Source organism: Embiotoca jacksoni, unplaced genomic scaffold, assembly GCF_022577435.1.
Source record: "Embiotoca jacksoni isolate LCO1_2020_lvr unplaced genomic scaffold, fEmbJac1.0.p SCAF_16, whole genome shotgun sequence".
In the NCBI taxonomy this organism is placed as follows: Eukaryota; Metazoa; Chordata; class Actinopteri; family Embiotocidae; genus Embiotoca; species Embiotoca jacksoni.
The window spans coordinates 3,011,914-3,034,772 of record NW_027185296.1 but is presented as its reverse complement, the minus strand read 5'-3'; the positions used below and the strand labels follow the sequence as shown (position 1 = coordinate 3,034,772).

The following is a 22,859-nucleotide window of genomic DNA, read 5'->3' as shown; positions in this document are numbered from 1 at the left end:
CACCTCCGCCATGCATACGTTAACTCGCGCTGCCACCGCTCCCCCTGCTGAATTATTGAAACCAAGACATGCAAGTTAATTTGTTAACTGTCTGTGCTTTAGTTGGCTAAACTCACCTGAGATGCCCCAGCCTGCCTCTGGAGGCGGGCGCGAAAGAAAGGGAAGGCTGGATGGGACAGCCTGGGGCTAAATGTCAGGTGTGTTTCCCGGGGACGAGGCAGTGGGAGAAAGCTCCTTGATGTGTGGACATGGAGCAAAGTAGTAGTTTACTAGTGTGAGGTTAGAGTCCGGAGAGGAAGGAAGATCAGAAATACGGTCCTACCAAGCTGCCGTATGGAGATAAAACTGGTGCAAATTATCTTGTAGTTTAAGAGAAGGAGCGTGAGACGCAGACAGATGCTCCGTTGCTTGGCTTTGTGGCTCTTTTAATGTGAACAGACACACCGGGTTTATGCGATGAGCCTTGATATTCAGTGAGCAGTCAAAGCACAGGTCAAATGTTGTTCCTCCCACTCAGACTGATCTCCCACTTCTCATTGTGTAATTTGCATCAATAATGTTTTTTTTTTTTTGGAGTTGTTGTTCAATTTCGTCTTCAGAGAGAGCAAAACATGCAGTAGAGGAAATGTGAGCTTTGGAGAGGGATGCGTGTGGTTGCGGTTTGCCTTGTAAGCATCTCCTCTTTTATTTCTGAATGACATGTGTAACTAGTGCAGAGGTCACAGGGAAAGGAATCGGGTTTGCAGTATCCACGGAGGAAAAAGTTCATCATCCTGACCTTCAGTTTCCCTCTGACACAGCTACTGTACAGCCCCCCCCTCCCCCCACCCCCAAGTCTCCTTCCTCCTGCTCCATCAAAAAAAAAATAGTCTCCTCCTGAGCCGAGTTACACTTACTGCTTCTGACAGAGTAACAAAGGGTGTCCCCTGAAGCCTGGATTGAATGAGTGTTTTTAAATAATGCATTGCAGCTAGGGCAGGTGCCCATCGCTGGGGCACAGAGCCCCTCAGATCACACCAGGCTGTGCCATGAAAATTTCATTGCCGCAGTGCTCATGGGAATCTCTGTTCGATCCCGTACATCGCGGATGGAGTGTATCGGAGCTGACGCGTGTCTCAGGGTATTTCACACCGCAAAGAGGGGCCTCGTTTTTACATGCTACACCAGCGGACTCCCCATTTTACCGGGAAACTTAAACGCCCCTTTGAACGGTTCAGGCTGCAGGAACACAGGGAGGCACCAGAAACAAAACAAAAAGTTTAAAGTTGTGTTGCATCCCATGCGTGGTGACATAGTTTGCACCCTTTTACAGCTACCAAAATCCAGACATGAGAAGAGAGGAGCTGATAAAACCATTGACACACTTGACTAAGTCAACATCAGTTCCCAAAAGTCCCTTTCCAGTTGATATTTGAGAGAATTAGAGGAGCCAGCTGATTTCCTATGGCTTAAAATAAATCACACTGGACCAAATGGGTGAAATTTGGATCGCAAAAATTATAATTTTGGTGGGTTTGGGACACCCAGAAATTTGTTTATGTATTGTCTATTAGCAGCTCCATTTCCACTGGTTACGTATAGTCCAACCCTGTTCCTGCAAGCATCACTTTGCGCAGAAAAAAACCACCTACAACTCCTTTTTTGCTTGTTTATTATTTGTTTATCTTACTGTGTTTTTAATTAAAGTCAATATTCTTCCTAAAAACATACCAAAATTGAACATCAATCAAAAATAAGTTACTGTCAGGCTGTTCTCCGTCATCGGGTGTCAATTCTTTGATAAACTGCTGTTCTGATGAAGCTTACCTGAAGGCAAAATTACGCCTCTGTCAACAGAGGCCTCTGAAGTGAGGAAACCACAGTCACTTTGTTCCACAGATTCTCAGACAACATGTAATTAACCGTGATGGACAAGTTCTTAAACAAAACACTGATCGCTTTCACTCGATACCACCGGGACGGTCGCTCCATTTGAGATCAATATTAAACATTTACAACGCGCACTTTCCTCCTACTTATGACTCAGTTCTTTTCTGCACATACAATCGGTGAGCGGGCCTCCAGGTGATGCCTCGCACCGGCCACCCTCCCATCACCACATCCACACACACATCCACACACACATCCACGCACTAGACAAATGGACATTAAGCCTTTATTTTTTTTAACAGCATGTTTACACTAGGTATCAGAAATGGGTGTTGATACAGTTGTATCTGATGTAAGAGTGAGAAATATAGGAGGTGATAGCATCTAGTGTCTAATGCTAGTTGAAACTGGTTTGGACCAGCTGTAACAGATCATTTTCTTTCAGCAGATGGTTGTCGAGACGTTGCAGTGAAATTCAGTGATATTTTTTTAAAGGAGATAAAGAATCAGGTTGTTCAACTCTGGCCCGGCTCATTATTGATTCATTCAGTATCGTCTAGCATCAACCTAAACATCATAACTCTGTGTCTGCTCCGGCCTTGATGCGTGTGATCAGCATAAAAACAGTCGCCCACCACGCACGGAAGCACAGCAGCTCCCCTGAACTGCGTTTCAGACCTGAGGACGATTGCATGCAGATGACTGCGTGCTGTGCTGTGCTGTCTGTACAGAAGACGGCATTGTAGAAACACTAAACTGCTTCTCTGTGTTGGAGAAAAGGTCGCTTTAGTTCCAAAATAGCCAAAGGGAGGGATCCACGCGTCTGTGTGCAGGTTCATTTGCTGTCCATCTTATAATGGCTGATAACGTTGTCGTTATTCAGCAGCTCTTCAGCTGAATTTTCTTTAAAAGTCTGGGACAGCTGCCGTGGTCTGGATCCCATCTTGTCTCTCTGGGACGAGCGTTAACAAGGCCAATGAAAGCAACAAGGATGAGTCAGCTGTTGAAAGAAAGAGAGGAAAAGACTCCCACTCTGTGATTGAAAGTTGGTTTGATTTTTATCGATCAGATTCATAACGCAGTCTTTTGTAAAATTTTTTACCTAAGTTTTTAAAGAAATGTTTCCACCTCCTGAACAAATGTGCTTATTTGCCTTCTTGCTGTGAGTTAGATGAGAAGATCAATGCCTGTCTCGTATCTGTCTGTTAAATGTGAAGCAACAGTCAGCAGCTGATTAGATTAGCTTAGCATAAACACTGGAAACGGGGGGGGACGGGGGGGGGGGGGGGGGGGGGGGGGGACGGACACAGGACACAGGACAGTGAGTCTGGATTTGTCCAGAGGTTAGAAACTTTGCCTGCCAGCACCTCGAAAACTCACAAGTTAACAAGTAATAATGTGTTTGTTTAATCTTACAGAAGATGAGATGAAAAGAGGGCATATTTGAGGTTTTTAATTGGGTAATGTCTCGTACTACTTCTTGGCGGGGAGCGACGACTTTAAGGAGTCCCACCGTCTTGTTGCCAGGCAACCAGACTTTTACTCGTTCTTGGATCGACGCATCACACGAGCCGAATTCCTTTTCTGCAGCAAAAGATAATTCTATTGGTGGTCACAGTTTTGACTGGTGAGAAACCCCCACAGTCACAATCTGCATGACTTGTTTAAAATCATTTCACTGGAAGTAGAAAAGTAGTGTTCTGCATTATTGGATTGATCGACTTGCCCGTCTTAAAGCACATCCACCGTATCTCTCATTTCACCCTTACCTTGTGTGACTGCACCTCACAGCGAGAAGGTTCTGGGTTTGAACCCTGCGGCCCACTCGGGCCTCTGTGTGCAGTTTGCACGTTCTTCACGTTGCATGTCCCCCCCCCCTCCCCCCCCGCGGTCGAAAGATACGCAGGTTCGGTTCATTGTCAGCTCTAAATTGCTGGTGTAGGTGTGAGCATGAATGGTTGTCTGACTTGTGCGTCGGCTCTGTGATTGACTGGCAGCCGGTCCACTGTGTACCTCACCTCTCACCCGGTGGTTGGCTCCAGCTACCCGAGACCCTCTAAAGGATAAATGAGTGAAGCTAATGGATGGACCTTGTGTGATTAATAAAGGCAGCGCTCTGTTCAGCCATCTCAGGGAGAAAGTGTATGAAGGCGCAGAGTATATTGTTTAGTCTGTAAAGATGTATTAACACCAAATGAAATGTCTCCTTGAAATGTAAAAAGGCTTGTTTGTAGTACCAGACCCGCTGAGAATCAACACCCACCCCGTCAGCCGTTTGTAGCAGCTATGTTGTTGTTGTTGTTGTTGTTGTTGTTGTTTAGTCCACTGTGTTTGGATCTGATGAACCAAGCCTGAGCTAAAATGTGAATATTAGAGTTCAAGTCATTTGAAAGCTGTGTGTCTGTGAGATTGTTTAGGGATCTTTCATTGTCTGAAATTAATAGTTTTTGGTCATTTTCACAACCATATTTCCGCTGCAAAGTTCGACATCAAAATGTGTCTTGATCACTTTGAACCCAACAGCAGTGGCGGTGATAATACGGCAGTGCATCTTTTGCCACGTCTAAGGATATTCTTCATCTCCTCTGTCCGTGTTTGTCTCGCTGTCTGTACTGTTTTTGTTTTCAGTCTCTATGCCTCAACACCAGAGATCCTCAAACCACAGGGATATGGCTGAGTGCCACCTAGGCTCTTTAGCTCGGAGCTGCACTACTCTACATCCCACATTTACAACCCCTTCAGTGTATATGATCTTCATACTGTAAAATCTTGTTTGTCCAAGCTGTGTCAAATGACACAGATTATGACTTCCTGCCAATCGTGCACAAATGTTGGACTTTAAGCGACTTGGAAGGATCAAAGTGACATATTTAGGACAGAATAGACTGACTGACTGACCATGTTTTTATATTTTGAAATAATCTGAAATTAACACTGTTTTTCAGAGGGAAGTGAGGAGGTTTGATGAGCAAACGCAGAATGTGATTCCCAGCACTGACCTCTGTTTTTTTTCTCTGCTTGTTTTCCAGGTTAGCTTTATATGTGTACGAGTATTTGCTGCATGTTGGCGCACAGAAATCAGCACAGACCTTCCTGTCAGAGGTAAGATGTTCTTTCAGTTTGACTTCCTGTTCATAAAGAATGAGAGTGATTCCTCCTCTATTGTATGACCAGGACAGGAATTCACATTATAAGTTGCTCTGAGTTCAAACAGCTGTTGAGCAATCTTGTTGAAAGCCGGGGTCTTGACTCGCGTGGTTTTTTTTTAATATAGTTGCTGCACAACAACAATGTTATTTTGGCTGTTTATTAATGTGGCACAATGTAAACATGGCGTCGGTTGGGCTACTTAATGTGATTACCCGCCCTTCATTATTAGCTCTAATTTGTGATCATAAACTGTGTAATTAGAGGAGTTTGACACATCATAAGCATGTTGTTTGTGTTTTGTTTTGACATTTGAGCAGTGAAGCCAGCAACAAGCTAAACCGAGTGTACCTTCAGTATTTGAAACCATTACAAAACTAACTATTCGTCCCAGGTCTGCCAGACGTATTAGCCTCATTGTATGCCCCTGAACTGTTGAAGTGGTAGGGTCTCTAATGTGTTGCATCTTCTTCCTTAATGGACATACTTCCTGTTAATGTCCAGGCCCTCTCGAGCAGAACACCTCTCCTGCTCATTGGCTTTATTCAGCTCCACTTAATACACTCCCCAACACTGAGAGGGCTTTAATTGCAAGCAAAGGCAGGTCCATATCATTCAACTTTAATACTGACATAATTTATGTCATCAGGTGAACTCAGGGTAGAGTCACACAGAGATACTATTGCACCTACAAGAGCTCACAGATGTGTGTTGCATGCACATGATATGGAGCCATGGAGTCTAATAAGCAGGACAGTTTAAACAGGCAATGCAGCTGGTCACCTGTGAAAGTGCTCGAGCCAAAGCTGTGTGAAAGTGTGAATGTTTTAAATCACTTTTTTTTTTTTTGGTTCTACAGATTTTGTAAGAAGCATTGGCGTTGAGATTATATACATATATTAGGGGAGATAAAAAGTTCAGAGATCACTCCTATTGCATGTGAGGTCACAAGATGAAGCTACAAGTACTCCAAATTTTGTCGCTTGATCAACATCAGCTCCTGAGTTACACGTTTTTGTGAGCGCTCGTCTGTGCGCACAGTGATTTCTCTATAGATCTGAAACCTAAGCCTTTGTGCAAGTCAAATTTTTAGTCAAATTTTTGGGGAACAGAAAGAAGTCGCAGGGAGCCAAATCCAAAGAGTGGAAGTAGCGGGGAGCAACAATGGTGTGAGAAACTTGCCTGCTTTCAACATGCTGTGAGCATTTCTGTTATCATGTTGGAGAACCAAAGTGCCATTGCGCAATAGTTCAGGTCATTTGCACTGAATGTTTTCCTTCAGACGCCTCAGAACGTCACAGTAGAACTCTGTGTTGACAGTTTGACCCTAGAGGACTAATTCACAGTGCACAACCCTGCGAATGTCAAATAAAACCCCACAAGGTGTCTCCTGACCTGACGTGCCTTTTTTTTGGTTTTGGACATGAATGTCACTCAGGACACGTCGCACAGTTCACTCCTTCACTGCTGTAAACTTTATGAAATATTTGAAGGGTATCTGATGCCAATATCCGGAGTTTGGGCCCTTTGGTCATGGCCGTTAGGAAATCCCTGTGCGCACATACCAGTGCTCACCACAATGCGTGTAACTCCGGGGCTGATATTGATCAAGCGACGAAACTTGAAGTACTTACTCACGAAGGTTGTAGTTTCTTTGTGCTCGGTGCTTTGCATCTTTCAGGTACAACAGGAGTCTCGGAAGTTTTTAATCCACCCTCATAGACGCACACATTTTTAGAATGTGCTTATATGCTTTCTTGCTGAGAGTTAGATGAGAAGATTCATTAATTAGTCATCTCTGCGCGGTAGATATGGAGTTATAGTCAGTAGTTAGTTAGTTTTGCTTGGATAAACACAAGTTGGAAACAGTGAAACTGTCTGTTTCAGATGCAGTAACTTCCTTTGCTGCGTTCTGATTGTCTACCTCTCCACTACAGAGTGTGCACTCTAAATTGGCCTCTTGCCCTCTCTATAGTATATAGTGGACAAGTGAACAATCCAAAGAGAGCACTGGAGTTTTGTTGTCACTGTGAGGTTTCCGGGCAACCAGCTCAGATTTTTAAAGACTTCCCCCTGTTTCCAGTCTTTATTCTGAGCTAAACATCAGCTTCATAACTAAACGCAGCTTCATATTTTCCACACAGACATGAGAGGGATATCTTTTTTCTCATCAAACTCTCGGCAAGAAATGGGAAACTATTCCTTTTAAAGGGCCGCAGCTATTTGAGCAGTTAAGATTGATTTATAAAGCGCTTTTCAAAACAAAAGTTACAAAGTTCTTGACATTGAACAAAGCACGAGAGTAAAATGTTTATATTTACAGAATGGAAAATTGAACACACAAAACAGAGTAAAGCTAACATAAACAACAAAATCAATTCACTAAACAGCAAATATCAGTTAAACAAGCAGTGGAAAATCTCTGACTTTGCCTGAGCAACAAAGTACTATTGCAATCAATATCAAATCATAATGCTTAATTTTAATCGTTAAAATTTTTTGGATCTCTTCCAGTTTTTCCGAGAATGTTTGAATTCTTTAAAGAAAAAAAAAAGGCAGGCAGGCAGGCAGCGGTGTAGACAGGGCTACAGCTGCCAACAACCAGGGGCCTGAAATATGAAGTAAAGATGGGAGAGCAGCGTGGAGAGATTTAGTCGCTGGGCTGCAGCGAGCCTCGGAGCCCTTGTGGGTGAATCTTCTCCCAGAGATTGAGTGTTAGTGGTGAGCTGCAGGAAAGAGGTGAAGTTCTGGGTCGCAGGAAACTGGAGGCACACTGATGATTTGATTCACACACACTTAAACAGACTCAAGCTGGAATTAAAACCAACATCTACACAGACAGAGATTAAACCAACATACACACAGACAGTCCACGTGTCCGCAAGGCATGCACGCGAGGACTGATAAGTCAATCTGACGCCAGTTGTCTCAAACGAAGCGTCTGGAACATTATATTGCTTAATGATTGTGTTTATTTCAGCCACGTCTTCAGTGGTCTAGACTACAATATCAGGTGTGCCTGGACTACAGTCCAGACCAAAGGACTAAAATTCAATCCGACTAAAGGAGCTGGTCTCGGTCCGGATCGAACTGAACCATGGTTTGGTTTATTTGCAGTGTGTAAAAATTTATTTTGATGCTTTGAACTTTCTGACCAATTAAAGGAAGCTGAGGCAGCGTACTATCACTCACTAAACAATATACGAAGTAAGAGAACTGTAATAGAAGTAAAACTGAGCGCACACGAGGAGAGGGGGAGAACTATAATTTGGTCTGATAAAGAAATCAAAACTCAGTTTAAAATATGCATTAGAAATGCCTAAACTTATTTTCGGAGAGGAAAATAAGTGCCGGTCGTAACACCATAATAAGTATAATATTGTGGTGACAAAATGAACCTCATTCATCATTTTTTCTCCATTCAAACAAAAAAAAGCTACCGGTTGAATTGGAACCAATCAGTGTGAAGTGCAGGGACGTAAGTATGTCAAAGTTCTACAGTGCCCTCACAAAATTTCAACGTGAAACCAAAATGAACCGGATCAAGTGTTTAGACTATGACAAAAATATGAACCTTGGTTCAGACTTTTACGGTGTGAAAATACCATAAAATAGACCTTCAATGCTTGTAATGACATTTAAAAGCAAATAAAAAATACAATGATAAGAGAATCCCAAAAACTTCTGAGAGGTTGTAACTTACTTCTATTGTTTTGAAATGTATGAAGCATGTCTGTATTCCCTTCTGTTTTTTATATTTGTACTGTGTTTCTTTATGCTGCATAATGTGTTGTCAAATTGGTGAATGTGTTTCTCAGGTTGTGTTTTATATTTGTGCAGTGTTTTTTTTTTTTTTTTTTTTTATCGGTGAATGTGTTGTTTAAGAGATGAATATGTTTTGTTTCTTTGCAGTCCGTAGACATCTCCCAGCATCTGTATCTCACAGTCTCATGCACACACAGAGAAAACACACATGCATGTTTCAATAGATAAGGGACTTCTATCCTCGCAGGTAGACTGAAGGCACACACACACACACACACACACACACACACACACACACACACACACACACACACACACACACACACACACACACACACCTGCTCATCTAATGAGAGCGCTATCACCTGGACCCTCCTGCCTCAATTAGCCTCTGTTCCTCCTTCAGCGAGTAGCACAGACGCGCGCATACACACACACACACACACACACACACACACACTCACACACTCACACTCACTCACTCAGGTTCATACTATACACACAATACCCTTCTGTCCCCGAGAGGACTTTGCCACTCTCTGCTCTCCTGCACAGTGCAGCACTCAGCTCTTTAGCAGCATTAAATCAACAGGCCCACACCAACATACTGCACATCACATCATTATAAGCGGCACTGGGGAAATCTGTAGAATAGACACTTTAATACAAACCTGAAGCTTGTATCTGTTTTTTTTTTCTATATGCAGTGCATATAGGAATCTTGCCGCTGTCATGCTGTCTCACAGGCTACGGTGAATCATCTCTCAGACTGTATACATGCCCTGAATCTGTGTGTGTGTTCATGTGTGTAGAGTCATGTCAGTAGGAGTGTGTGAAGCAGGCAGTTGGTCCGCTATCTCTCACTGAATCTTATCTCAGTGTCCAGATACAGGCAGGAGCTCTGCTGGTTTGTGAGGGCAGCAGAGAGGACTGCTGCTTCAAGACAGTCACAGTTTCTTATCCACAAACTCGGCAGTGCTCCGCACTGCAGATCACTATGCTTCTCGTCAGCCTATTTTTCTGTCCGGGCTGTCGCTCTGTCAGTCTAAAGTTGGGAGGACAGTTGAGCAAAATGATTACATTATGCATAAAACATGCTGCGGTGTCCAATTTTTCATCTTCCTCCTCTGTCTTCTCCCCTCAACCCTCCTCCTCTGTCCCACTTCTTCCTCACAGATTCGATGGGAGAAGAACATCACACTTGGGGAACCTCCAGGATTTTTACACTCATGGTGGTGGTATGTACACGTTGATTCTCTCCCTTTTTTTTTTCTGCGTCTTGACCACACACATGTTCTTTTCAAGAGCTCACATTTACACTGTAGAAGTACTCTTAATGGAATGAAAGAATGTGCAGGGTTAGAGAGGGACAGTAATTGCAGGGAATGCTAAGTGCATCATCTCACACATGTTTAAATGCTGTACTACTGGAGTCCCTCTGATTGACAAGTGAGTTAACTTCCCCATGGCTGTTATTTAAACTGTTTTTTTTTTAAAACCTTTCATCAGATTGTGCACTGTCAAATCAAAGTCAAGATCAGAGACAGATACTCCATCGCAGGGATTTACATAGTGTCGCAACTGCACCCCACCTAACTCCCTCACCTAAACATTTTGCAAGTTAAAATTTTGGAAAATCGACACCATTAAAAATATGACGAATTATCTATTAGCAGTTCCTTTTTGCAGCACAATCATGAATGTACAGACAGCTATCACTGGATTATTCTGATACTGAAGAAAACCTAAAAAACATGATGATTCCCAGGCTGGTTCCGCAGTCAGGGCAGTGTTGTGGTCCCTCGACCACGTGTGTGTGTTTATAGTTGTCCAAACTGCCACCCTTGTAGGCGGAGTAAAAAACTGGCCCTCACAGAGCAGTTTGAAGATGGTTCAAAAATGGGGATAACAGCACACATTTTCAGACAATCTGTCCAGGGAGACATCGATAGTGTTGCAACGGGTGGTATACATGAGAAGTGCTGCAAATAGACAAGTAAGGAAGGAAATAAATAAAGAGAGCTGAAAGAGAGGTTCAATGCCTGGGTTCTCTGTCACCGCTGCACAGCTGGCCGATCATGACGTGAAGTGGGTGTGAACTCCAGGTCGTTGGTTTCGGAAAGTTACAGAGAACGTTTGACAAAGACACCCTCTGTCCGAAAAGTGTGGGGAGGAGAGATGTAGATGCTGTGTGAACGTCCAACATGCAACATTGACAGAGCATAAATCCCTCTTTAAAAGAGAAAACATCAGAGGCAGTGGTACCATGTGGAAGTGTGAGCCACAGATCATCCTGACTGAGAGTCTGGACAATAAATTAAATGCAATATTTGCAAACTTGGATCCAAACCACATTTGGAGGTGATTTTAAATGTGATTCCAATCAGATACCTACCGATGCCTCTCAAACTCTGGAGACTCTGGATTTCTTGCGTCACACGGTGACGCAAGAAATCGTGTGTCAACATTGTTTTAGAGAGACAGAGTGATCAGAGTATATGCTATCGCTTGCAGAGCACCATCAGAGAATGGAGATTTTGGCGTTGTAGATTTTTGTCAATGTGTTCTGCACTGACTTCAGTATGACTCTGAGAAGAAGCGTGACTTCTGATGCAGCTTGTTGTTTGTGGAGGGTTTTAAGGAACCTAAATAGCCTCCATAAGCTGCGTGTCACAGCCTCTGCTGCTGCTTTAACTGTTGCTGAGGCCATTTCAGCACACTGAACTACAATAACTCCCCATTGTTTTTAGAAAGCTTTGGAGAGCACTTGTCCCTCTCACCTCACGCGTCCCCTTCAACTCTCCCGCCTAATGGTTTGAAAAAGTTCTGCTCTATCATCAAGACATTCAGACTTTGTTTAACCTGATGCTCCATTTATTGTAAGAAGAGTCTGACATGACTTTTCCCTCTTTTCCTTCAGCCCCTTCAAACAAATCTGTCAGATCTCCTAATGCTAGATAAATATGTGGATGGAAGGACAGGGTCAGCGGGCTTATGGCCCGACACGTACACTGTGTGTGTATCTCCATGTCTGAATTAGAGGGAATGCGAACGCACAGATGTAGGAGTTCCCCTGAGAAATAAAAAAAATCTAACTTTAAGGCGAAGAGGGGAGAAAACAGGAAGGACAGAACGGAGAAGAGTCAAGCAGGCAGAGAGGTTGAGAGGCTGAATCCTTGGCAAGGCAGCACGAGAGGCCAAGTGAGGGGATAAGAGCTTTGACAGGGCCCGCTTTGTTTGTCATTCATGCTATCTTGCTCATCCTCAAAGCCCCCCGGCCGATCCTGTGTAATAAACCCGGACATGCGGCTTCGTTCATTCATCCTCTCTGGCCCCAGTGTGTGTTGTGATTGTGCGGCATGTTGACACGGTTCATAATGGTCTTTAAAGAGCCTGGCTTCTCTCAACCTGACAGCTCTCAATTGGATAGCTACCAGTAATACTGACAGAATGACATACACAAACATACAGTGCAGCATAAGTTTGCTCTCGCCTCTGCCTGAACTAATAAGAATGCCAATACGAGGCCTTGTGTGTGTGTGTGTGTGTGTGTGTGTGTGTGTGTGTGTGTGTGTGTGTGTGTGTGTGTGTGTGTGTGTGAAAGCTGGAAATTAAAAGTGAAAGTGAGCGCTCAAAGTATGTTCTGACTGTATTGATATATTTCAGTCATGTGGGAGATGACATGGCGCGCGCGCGCGCGCGTGTGTGTGTGTGTGTGTGTGTGTGTGTGTGTGTGTGTGTCTGTGTGTCTGTGTGTGTGTGTGTGTGGGTATGTGTGGGTGGGTGTGAGAGTGTGTGTGTCTGTGTGTGTGTTTGCCAGAGAGCAGTAGGCTGATGATTAGCCAGGCTGGGCAGGGCAGGGCTACAGTGTAGTATGACCTAGCTAAGGGGCGTCTGTCTGGGCCACGCAGCACGTGGACACGGATACTCTCTGGGGTGTGTGTGTGTGTGTGTGTGTGTGTGTGTGTGTGTGTGTGTGTGTGGGGTGGGGTCAGGGGGTCCCCTGTCCACCCCTATGCCACCCAATGAACCCCCTCCCACCCACCCCCACAACCAACCTCCAGCCTCCCCCAAAACAAAAGCTCCAGATGGTAGGAAAGCCACCAACCTCCCTCATCCCTCACCCTTCGCTCCCCCTCCCTCAACCTTTGTCTTGAGGCCTGTCCCTTTGTTTGCGGAAGAGAGACCCCCCGAATGGATTAACTCTTTGCATTCCAGCCTCTTTTGTGTTAAACAGCCAAATCGCAGACCCCGACCCCAGCACCACCCCCGCCGTCCCCTCCTCAGTACCTCGCTGGGGTTTTCTTCCCCCTGTCTCTGCCTCTGTTTCCTGGTGAGGACTGCGTTAGTGGGTGGGTGGGTGGGGGGAGGCTTCAGAATAAGACCATGGCTGCAAGCGGGGGAAGGGGGAGGGATGTTGGGGGTGGAAGAGGGAGGCTGGTGGTGGGGGTCACTCATCCACATCTGTTGTTATGGGTGGAAGGATAAAGAAAAAGCTCAGTGAGGGCTGCAGGTGTTGATTGTGTCATTTGCTCCCTCTCTATTGGCCACTGCTAGTTGTCTCCTCCTTATCCCAAAATCGATTGCTTTAACCAGTTTTCACTGGATGGCCGCTGAATCCTCAACACCCCCCCCCCCCCCCCCCACACACACACACACACATCCCAACACACAAAACACACACATAAAAACCTCAGCTCAACAACAGTATGTAGCGGGATCCTCTATGTGATAGCCTCCAGCTGAAATTCTTGTTTGTGGGGGACCAGAGAAAACAGAGTGAGAGAAGCCCTTCTCTTCTCCAAAATGTCTGGACTCTTCTTTGTAAACACTCGTGTCAGACAGTCTTTCCCCCTCTTCTTTCTCATCCATCCCTTTCTCCTTCTTCTGGCCTCATTCATCCTTCCTTTGTTGCTGTGTTTTTACGCCATATTGTTTAGATGGTAAACATGAGCCGTTTCCAGGTTGGAAAAATCATGAATGTCAGCCTCATAGTGGTTAATTGTTGGAAATGGACCATCGCTGGCAAAGCAGTGAAAACTTTAAAGTAGCTATGCACTGTTTGTATTGGTGGTGGTGTAGTGGTTTTACTACAAGGCTATTGTGTGGAATAAAAGTATCACATTGTAGAAATTAGATGAATGACTTGTTCTTACGGTTCTGACGTTGTAACATAAATACAGCGTAGTCAGATGCAAGTCAAAGAGAAATATGTTCATTTTAAGTCAATGCAGATTCTTTCTGAAGTCAGGACGGCAAACTGAACCACTTGAAGCGGATCAGTTTGGAAGAATTAGAGCTCGCTTGTGCCTCAATTTATAATGACTTGCAGAGGGAAAGTAAACCTGTGTGATCGCCCAATTTGGAAGCTCTCCAAACCAACAAGTTCAACGACTTTATCTTTTTTTGTTTGTTTCTTTGAAGCCATCAGTCTCTCCACAATGACAGCTGCTGTATTTATTAGCCTCGGTCCAGAGGGAGTGTTTCCTGATTTACATGGTGCAGCGATGTAGTTGTTTCCTCCTGCTTGCTGAAGGCATTGGAGAATTGCTGCTACTCGAGTCGAGGTATTAAAAACAACTGGAAGGGTTGTGTTTCCCCACCTCCACTCTCTGATTGCAGCATTTTGTCCCATTAAGAAGAGTCTGTTCTGATAAGCGGAGCATGGTTCGCTCTCTAACTTTACTTTTTGGAGTCTCTCGTTCTTTCTCTCGTGCTCAGTCTGCCTCCTCATCTCCATCTGTCTCCATCGCTGCCTTAATTTCTGTTACTCTCTTCCTCCTGACTGACCGACTGACTGACACACTCAGGATTACCACGTAGACCTGCCACCAGCAGCCTGTGTGTCTGTCTTTCTGTGTCTTTGTTTACTCTCCTTATTATAATGGAAAAGCACATTGTAACCATTGGCTTTGTCAGACCACAGTTAATTGCAAATAATTATCGTGATGGCATTTAATTTGAGTAATTGTCTTCTTCTGGACGGCTGGACGCTAATCCCTTCCTCCTCTGTTCTGGATACAAAGTGTGTGCGTTTGTGTGTGTGTGTGTGTGCCGACGGTGCCAGCTCATATTTTACAGCTTTGTTTCTCCATTTGAATAAATAAAAAAAAATCCTTTTGCGTGACCCCGAGCTGCAATTTACATCTCTCCTGTGAGTCTTCAAAGTAAGAGCAGTTCAACTTTTCATCCTCTACACTGAGTTGTGTGGCTCAAACACCAGTTACTTCCCATAATACCATAAAGAGCTTCCCATGATGAGATGATAAGATTGAAATGATTAGATAATTGGATAGAAATTTTGCCATTACAAGGGTGTGCAGAGTACAAGATTCCTTGCAGATTGCTGGTGCTAATTAACTGTGAATGTTGACTTCCCAGATAATTTCTAAAGATTAGTGTCTCTGAAAAGGATGTGACAACAACTATGGCATGAATTGTCCCTCTAGATGTGGGTGGCATTGTCAAATCAGAGCACACAGGCGTCACATCCCAAATTTACCTGGATTCAGTCTGAGTGGTTCACCGGGCTGGGTACCGAATTTTCATTCTTTTATGGCACCGACTGAACTGCTTTGATAGCCACTATCAATAAGTGCCTTGTCATTTTGTGCCAAATTGTAAGCCTTTGCTACGTCTACACTAACAGGTTTAAAAAATAAAAAAAATAAAAATCCATAACCTTTGCAGCGTTTACGCAGGAGTAAATCTCACCAGTCTCAGTGAGCCAATACAGCGTTTACCATACGTAGCCTCTACTTGGGTGACCCAATCGCTCTGTTTCAACTGAGGTGAAGCTTACATTAGCGCACCTTATTTCACTCTTTTCAAACTTATTTTAGCCACATACCTCTATCTGAGTTGTGCTGCATTAACTGGGGACTGAAGGCTTCTCTGGCTACCAGAAGCATGTGAGGCATTTAGGAAACACCTACTTTACTGAAATGTAATTTTTGTTTTCGTCACAATGGATTTTTAAATTTTTTTTATTGAAAAAGGTGAAATCGTTCAGAAACCAGTTTCAGATTTGAGGTATCAGTATCGGTACTGGAATTGAAAGTCTTTGATAAGATATCTGCTCTATATGCGTATCATATCATTGGAACCACAGACTGTATTCAAAGCGGACGTTTCTGGGTCTGAACAGTGGGGCCAGTGCAGAAGTGCCTTAAACTGCGATACCACCGAGGGCCGCTAGGGTTTGGCTCCAAAATAGGCTCTGCATTCATAGACTCCTATTCAACTACTGTCATGAAGTCATTATGGTGTTGTTATCGTAAGTCCCTCCTTCTTATTCGTTTTCTGGTGGTCCTAATCTCTTTGTTAATTTGAAATTAGTCCTCAAAAACCAGTGTTTTTCAGGGCCTGTCTGTTTGACTGAAAGGCCTGTGGTGCAGTCAGGTTTCAGCTATCGGTGGGCGGGGCGCAAAGTCCTCAGGTTTCCTACCAAATCAAGTCAGATTCACCACTCGCTCCCCCCCCAGTTTGTCCAAATATGGTCACTTCTAGCTTCAAAATAAAGAGATGACGCCAGCCAAAATTCGAATTCAAGGCTTCATAATGGCAGTGCACAAACATCACTTTTGGTTGCCGCTTGATGGGAACTGTTTTTTTTTTTTTGTGATTGCACTGTGAACCTAAAAAGTCTTCAGAATATCTGTGAATTATTAGAACAATATTGGATTGATTTCACCTGCTAAACTTATACATCTTCACACCTAATGGCTCCTCTCATCTTTTTGTTATCCCATTCTGACGCTATGTAGAAAAATGTGTCTTGTTTCAGCCCGCTGAAATAATATCAGCATAATGAAAGTCTTGTTTTCTACGTTTAGTTTTGTCCATCGGTGATCCAGCTTCAGATTATGCAGAGAATCAGAATGAGATTTCCCCATGTGGCTCAGACAGACGTAGGTCAGCTGTTCAAATCGCAATATATTTCAGACTTCACAGGCCAGGAGATGTTAGATCACCTTACCCCTACCCCTGCGCCTGCACCTGGTAGTGTCTTCTCTGTAACAAACTGTAAGCTGCGTCCCCATTTCATTTCCCTGAGAGCTGATTGGATTTGCGATGGTCGCGCCTTCTCGCCGCGGCTTGTCTCTGACAGAGCAGCAATCTCTTTAACACCAACCGATAGATATGATAATGTACACTGGCTTTATTGTCAAGTGACAGAAGGGCAGCACAATGCACACACACACACCCTGTGCTCACCACCAACTTTGCACAGTCGCACCCTGCTCCTCAGCATCCTCCTTGTTCAGAAGGGACCCCAGTGCTCACTGAGCGCCTCGGGGCACCGACTCTGTCTTTTAATCTTTAAATACTTTAATAACACATTTCTATTTTAGTTCATATGCTTGGAGAGGTTGGTACCATGTGCTGCAGGGTTGAAATTTATTGTTTATTGTTCTTTTTATTTTTAGGACACCTATCGTTGCACTCTAGTTTCCTTGGTGCCCTCAAATAACAAAAATCAAAGGAAGATAAAAGAATCAGTGATCAGCAGTGTTTTGTAAAAAACTGTATTGAAGAGATGGAAACTCTTAAACCTTGAAAATCAAACATGTTGTACAATGAAAAATGACCAACATGTAACAGGGTGCTACTGAGCGATTCTCTGACAGCTCTGGGTGATCAGCTAATATTTTCTGCTCCATTTCGCAGGCTGTCACATCAAGTGTCACGGTTGTTCCTATCATCAGCACAAAGAATGCATGTAACAGTTTATTTGCACCTTTAAATGACAGCAAGAATTTCCTTTCATGAGTTCAGCATTTCTTTTTTTTTTTTTTTTTTTTATACACCGTCCATGAAATCAATATCTTGAAGAAGGAGAACTCCTTAATGTGGACCGGCTTAGCAAGTACTTAATTTCAGTACGGTAATTAAGGGCCCATTTGGAGTGGGACCTGGTGGCCCCTGTTGCCCCGGAGGAGTGGGATTGGTCTAATGAACTAATATGAGTGCGGCTGATTGGGCAGTAAGTAACATAATCACAGCTGATTGGTCAATAACCTGCAGGTTGTCGGGGCAGGCTGAGAGGGAAATGTGCAGGTTGTTCCTGGTAAGAGCTCTTTGGAGCAGAGCTGCAGGCTGGACTGTACGCCTGGGGGAAGTCTGCTGTGTGTGGCTGCAGGGGGAGGGGGGGGGGGGGGGGTCCTGTTTTTCAGTAAATGAGTCTAATGCTTTGAGTTTTGAAGAGCTGAAACACCTCGTCGTCTAATTGATAAGTTAATTCATATTTATTTAAATAATTGGATTCAGTGTTACAAATGGGAATATTTGTCGGTTTTCCTGATTCACTGTGACAGAAATGAAACAAAATATAGTTGTGTTTTTTGGCAACAAAACAAAAATTAAATATGTCTGCTTTTTGTACTTTTGTTATGACAAAAGAAAAAGTGATCAGCAGATTTATCAATAGCAAAAATAATCATTAGTTACAGCCCTATTGTCAGGTATTATCCCATGTTTTGTAGTTTTTGTTGACCTTTTCTTTGCTCGGATATTAATGTTGTTAAATAAAAGAATATGTCCCACACGCCAACCCTTTCTCAGGACACTGAATCACTATCAAACTATCCCAAAAACCTTCATCAATATAATTTTATCTTGGAAGAGTTTTTCTTCGGCTGCTTTTGTTAAGACAACGTTCAAAACTGATATCATTAGAGCTTGTGATTAACATTGATGCTGGCAGCTTCTCAGTCTGTGTTTGAAAAGTTTGGCCTGATCAATGGTTAGAAAGCTGAAGGGTTAGAAATAATAACATGTTTAAATTGCTCAAACTGATCAAGAAACTATACTTTTTGCATTGTTCCAAATATCATGCATTGTAATATGCATTCACAATATTAACAAAATTAAAATGGTACCTTTCTCTTTTCAAATGTCTAAGTAGGTTTGTTGTGCCTCCATCAGTTCATTTTGAAAACCACTCAGAGCACTGCACTCAAACCTGCCTTCATCAGGGATTCACATTTGTGTCTGCAACAGAAACCAGGAACATAATACATGTTTTGGATCACAGAGTGAAGTGTCTAACTATTGCTGTCTTGTCCTGTGTGTGCAGTGTATTCTGGGATCTGTACTGCGCCGCCCCGGACCGGAGGGAGACATGCGAACATTCCAGCGAGGCCAAGGCTTTCCATGACTATGTGAGTGAACTTAACCAACCCTCCTGCGCTGAGCGCGGGACACAAGCACACACACACACACGCACACACGCACACGCACACACGCACACGCACGCACACCAATCTGTGAGCACACACAGAACGATCATGCGCAGAGTGTGTATCGGAACGAAGGGACGAGATAATGCTGCTGGTTCTTGTTTTGACATGTCTGCCTGTCTGGCCTGCCTGCTGCAGCCTCTGTTTTGGATGGGACAGACTGCGAGCCAGACGTCTGAAATAGCATGCATTTAAAAATGCAGCACCTATGAATACCACTTCTATATTTTATGGGAAAGCCCTCAGACTTCCAATCTTGGAATTTCTAAAGTCTAATGGCGAGTCTTCATGGCATTCTGCATTTCATTTCATGATCTGCCGTGATCAGATGTGCTTTTTGCAGCGTCTGCCTCAGCAGCGTAATGCCGCCATTCAGCTGCTGGCCGCGCTTCCTGAAACGCTGACCCTGGGCCGCTGAGGTCCGAGCCAATCTGTTTTCCCAGAGGTGAAAGGTCAGCGTACTGCCAGGCTATTTATTGGTCCACTCATGGCTTCAGTAAAGGTCAAATCACATAAAGCAGCTGGCTGATCGTACAAGCACATTAACACACACATTCACACTCAATACGTCTACACAGAGGACACATTGAGAGCATGAGAGCAGACCAGACTGTGCTGGTTGAGGCTACAGGGGCTGGACTGGGTGATGAAAGGTCAGGGTCTGTGGCCCCCTTGACCCTCTCATCTTCTGAAGAGGTAGACCAGTCGATCAGTAACCTATTGCACACACACACACACACACACACACACACACACACACACACACACACACACACCGTGTTTGAAGAGCTTCACCTCCTCACTTTCTGATAGCTCGAATTTCAAAATGAATTTCCATTTTTCACCTTTTTTGTCTTGTCCACACTGTCATAAATATTTGCATGAGGTTGCCTGGTATATATTTGAATAAGGATTACACGTGTGTGTATGTTTTGACTGGACAGACTGCTTCAGCCACGAGATTATCATTCCACCTGGACAGAAGTTAAACCTAAAATGAATTAGAGGTGCTATTCTTACCATACGCATTTCATTCAGGCTGTTTTAGCTCGTAGCCAGTCACCCATTCAGTTGAACTCTCTTACGAGGTTTGACGGCAAAAGTGTGAGCGCTTGTCGGACGAACAGATTACATTTGTTGTGGATGTACTATACATGTCTGCGTGGGGACTAGTTAAAGTGTGGGTCTCTACGCCTGTCTGTCTGTGTGTGTGCGTGTGTTGGACCACCATAAGATTAATTACATGGTTAATTAAACCTAGTAGTTAATTAAATCTGACAACTGTGTCTAATTAATCTAAATGCCATATAATTTCCTACACCTTTCTCCAGAGGTAGGCCAGCTGGATACCTGCTCGTCAGCTCTTTAACGGCTCCCGTTTGACAGCCCTGGTCAATATATGGCTCAACTCCTAGCTTTGAATTCAGCCGCCGTATAAAACATATTTTTCTGCAGGCTTTGGCTTCATAAATCAGTCAGCTGAGAGTCAGAATCCCTGTTGCTGCTGTGTGTTGGACACTGGAGACAAAATGTAAAGTTAAACTCCCCTTTAGAAGTTGAAATATTGAAGTAAAGATGATATTAAGAAGTTTAATCAGCTTATTTGTGCAGACAAATACACAAATTAGTTGTAGTTCACGGACTAAGACAGTGTTGTTTGACCTTTGACCTGGCTCAAGTTCATAAGGTGTGTGCACTGCTGGACGGAGAAGGCTGATTTAATTTGTTGCCTTGTTTTGCAAGAGAGAAATTGTTAGCTTTGAACTTCCTAAAATGCAGTTTTTCAATTTTCCCCCGTTAGTGTTAAGGTCGTAAAAATGGTCTTTTGGAAACTCTTATCTTTATCTTGTTTGCACTGACAGAAATGTTTGCGATTGTTTCACAAGTTCATCAAATGAAAATATTGTACATGTTTGCATATCTGCTTTTTTGTTTTTACACATTTCCCAAAAATTCTGACTAATATTTTCACTTTGATCTTCACTGGAGAAAAACAAAGTTTGGTCACTGACAAGTGTTTGGTTTCACAGCAGGAGGTAGTAATGACAGACTCAAGGGGCTGCTGCTTTTTAATGATGCCATTTTGTAAATAAAGGAATATTATAAATGGTTCTTTCTTTGATTTGGTCTATTGCCGAATGTAGAGCTTCAGGTTTAATCCAAAGTAATAGTCAACATGTCAGCATGACAGTGAAGTCGGCGTCGGGGGCTCCGACAACGGTAAAATGCAGAAGGTGTGAGCGAGCGCGACTGCTTTTGTGATTGTTCCCGTGCGTGTGTCTTTGTGCGTTTGCGTGACAAAAAGAGGGAGGGTGTCAGGGTCGAAGCGTGTGAATCCCCAGGGTGATGAGGGGTCTGTCTGTCTCTGATTAACTCTGGCTCCTCGGTCCCCGCAGACCGACGGCCTGATCAAGTCTCTATCACGGCCCCTTGCTGATAACGGCTCCCTCATTCCCCCGAGTCCACCAGGATCACAGAGTGAAAAACAACACGGCTCCCAGGAGTCGCACACACTCCACTCTGTGTGTCGCTCAGCAGGAACAGTGAAAGAGGAATGTGTGCGAGATAAACCGGATTGGTTTGTTTTTATTTATGCTTTTTTGAAATATAATTTATGGCTTTCTCTTGCAGCTCTGCTGTCAGTTTGTTGTGGAGAACAATGAGAAAATATCAGCGCAGTGCGATTAAATTGATATTTAGAAAATACACTTTGCTTATTTGTTTCCTCGAACTAATTTAGTTGCTAGGCAACATTGAGCCAGAGTACAGTCTTAGTTACAGATTTGGATTGGCTCAATTTGGCCCGGTTTGAAGGCACCTCTTACTCAGTCCTGTCCTACTGGCCCCCACTGAGAGCAATGATGTAGACTTTGTACACTCTCCAGTTTGGGGAAGATAATGGAATATAATGTGCTAATCCTCAGATTTGGGGACTGGTTGACAGCTAATCCAGGGGAATGTGGTGGGATTGGAGCCCTGGCCGCACTCCCAGAACTGGAGGCCTCTGACTAGCTGGATAGCTGGTTGGCTTCACCCTTGAATGGTGAATCTGCTATCATAGACACTCGAGCTCACACGTAAACACTCCCACATGCAGCCACGCTTGTGTGCATATCACACACCCACACTTTGATGCAGATGAATACACATACTCAAAGTAAGCGAGATGATACTGTATCATAAAGAGCTGGAACAGCCTGAAGTCTTGTACCTCTGTAAAGTAATTCAAGTGTTCTCTCTTGTCGTCTTAATTGTTGGCGCTGTGTATCTGTCCTTCCTCCTCACGTTGCCTTTTAATCATGTTTATTTCCTAAAAGAGATCCGCACATCTTATAGTCCTCTTTTCTGCTGGAATTTGGATGTTCCTCAAAAAAGCACTTTGTTGAGGAAACGTGTTTGATTATAAGAACATGGCACGTCTTTAGTAACTCAATATGAATGATTAAAGCACATGAGCTTTGTGATGAAGAAAGCATACATATTGACGAGCGAGCAGGCAGGGAGGCAGGCAAGCAGACTCACACACACACACACACACACACACACACACACACACACACACACACACACATATTGTCATTCACATTAAAGCCTGCGGAAGAATGAGTCTCTGTTTTCTCCATCTCTGAATCTCTGACACACATGCACGCACTTGCAATCACAGACAAACAGTCTTTCAGGAGGTGATACACTCGGCCTTGTTGTTGCAGACATTTTGCTTTGCCCCAGCCAGAGGTCGCAACCCCAAACATCTGCGATTCATGCCAATCCGGGTTCACTGCCTGCGGAGTGTCACAGATTTAGTGGCACAAGTGCGTCATTCACATCGCAGTGCTT

The 22,859-nt window shown here is 43.8% G+C and overlaps 1 protein-coding gene across 2 annotated transcripts in view; it reads left to right on the top strand.

The window, feature by feature from the left end:
* ssbp4 (single stranded DNA binding protein 4) overlaps nt 1-22,859 on the top strand; it is an 83,018-nt gene that overhangs the window by 5,767 nt on the left and 54,392 nt on the right. For both annotated transcript variants that reach the window (XM_069150259.1, XM_069150258.1), the window contains exons 2-4: nt 4,899-4,971; nt 9,958-10,019; nt 18,860-18,944. In XM_069150259.1, coding sequence (XP_069006360.1) covers nt 4,899-4,971; nt 9,958-10,019; nt 18,860-18,944 — 220 coding nt within the window. The remainder of the gene's footprint in view (nt 1-4,898; nt 4,972-9,957; nt 10,020-18,859; nt 18,945-22,859) is intronic.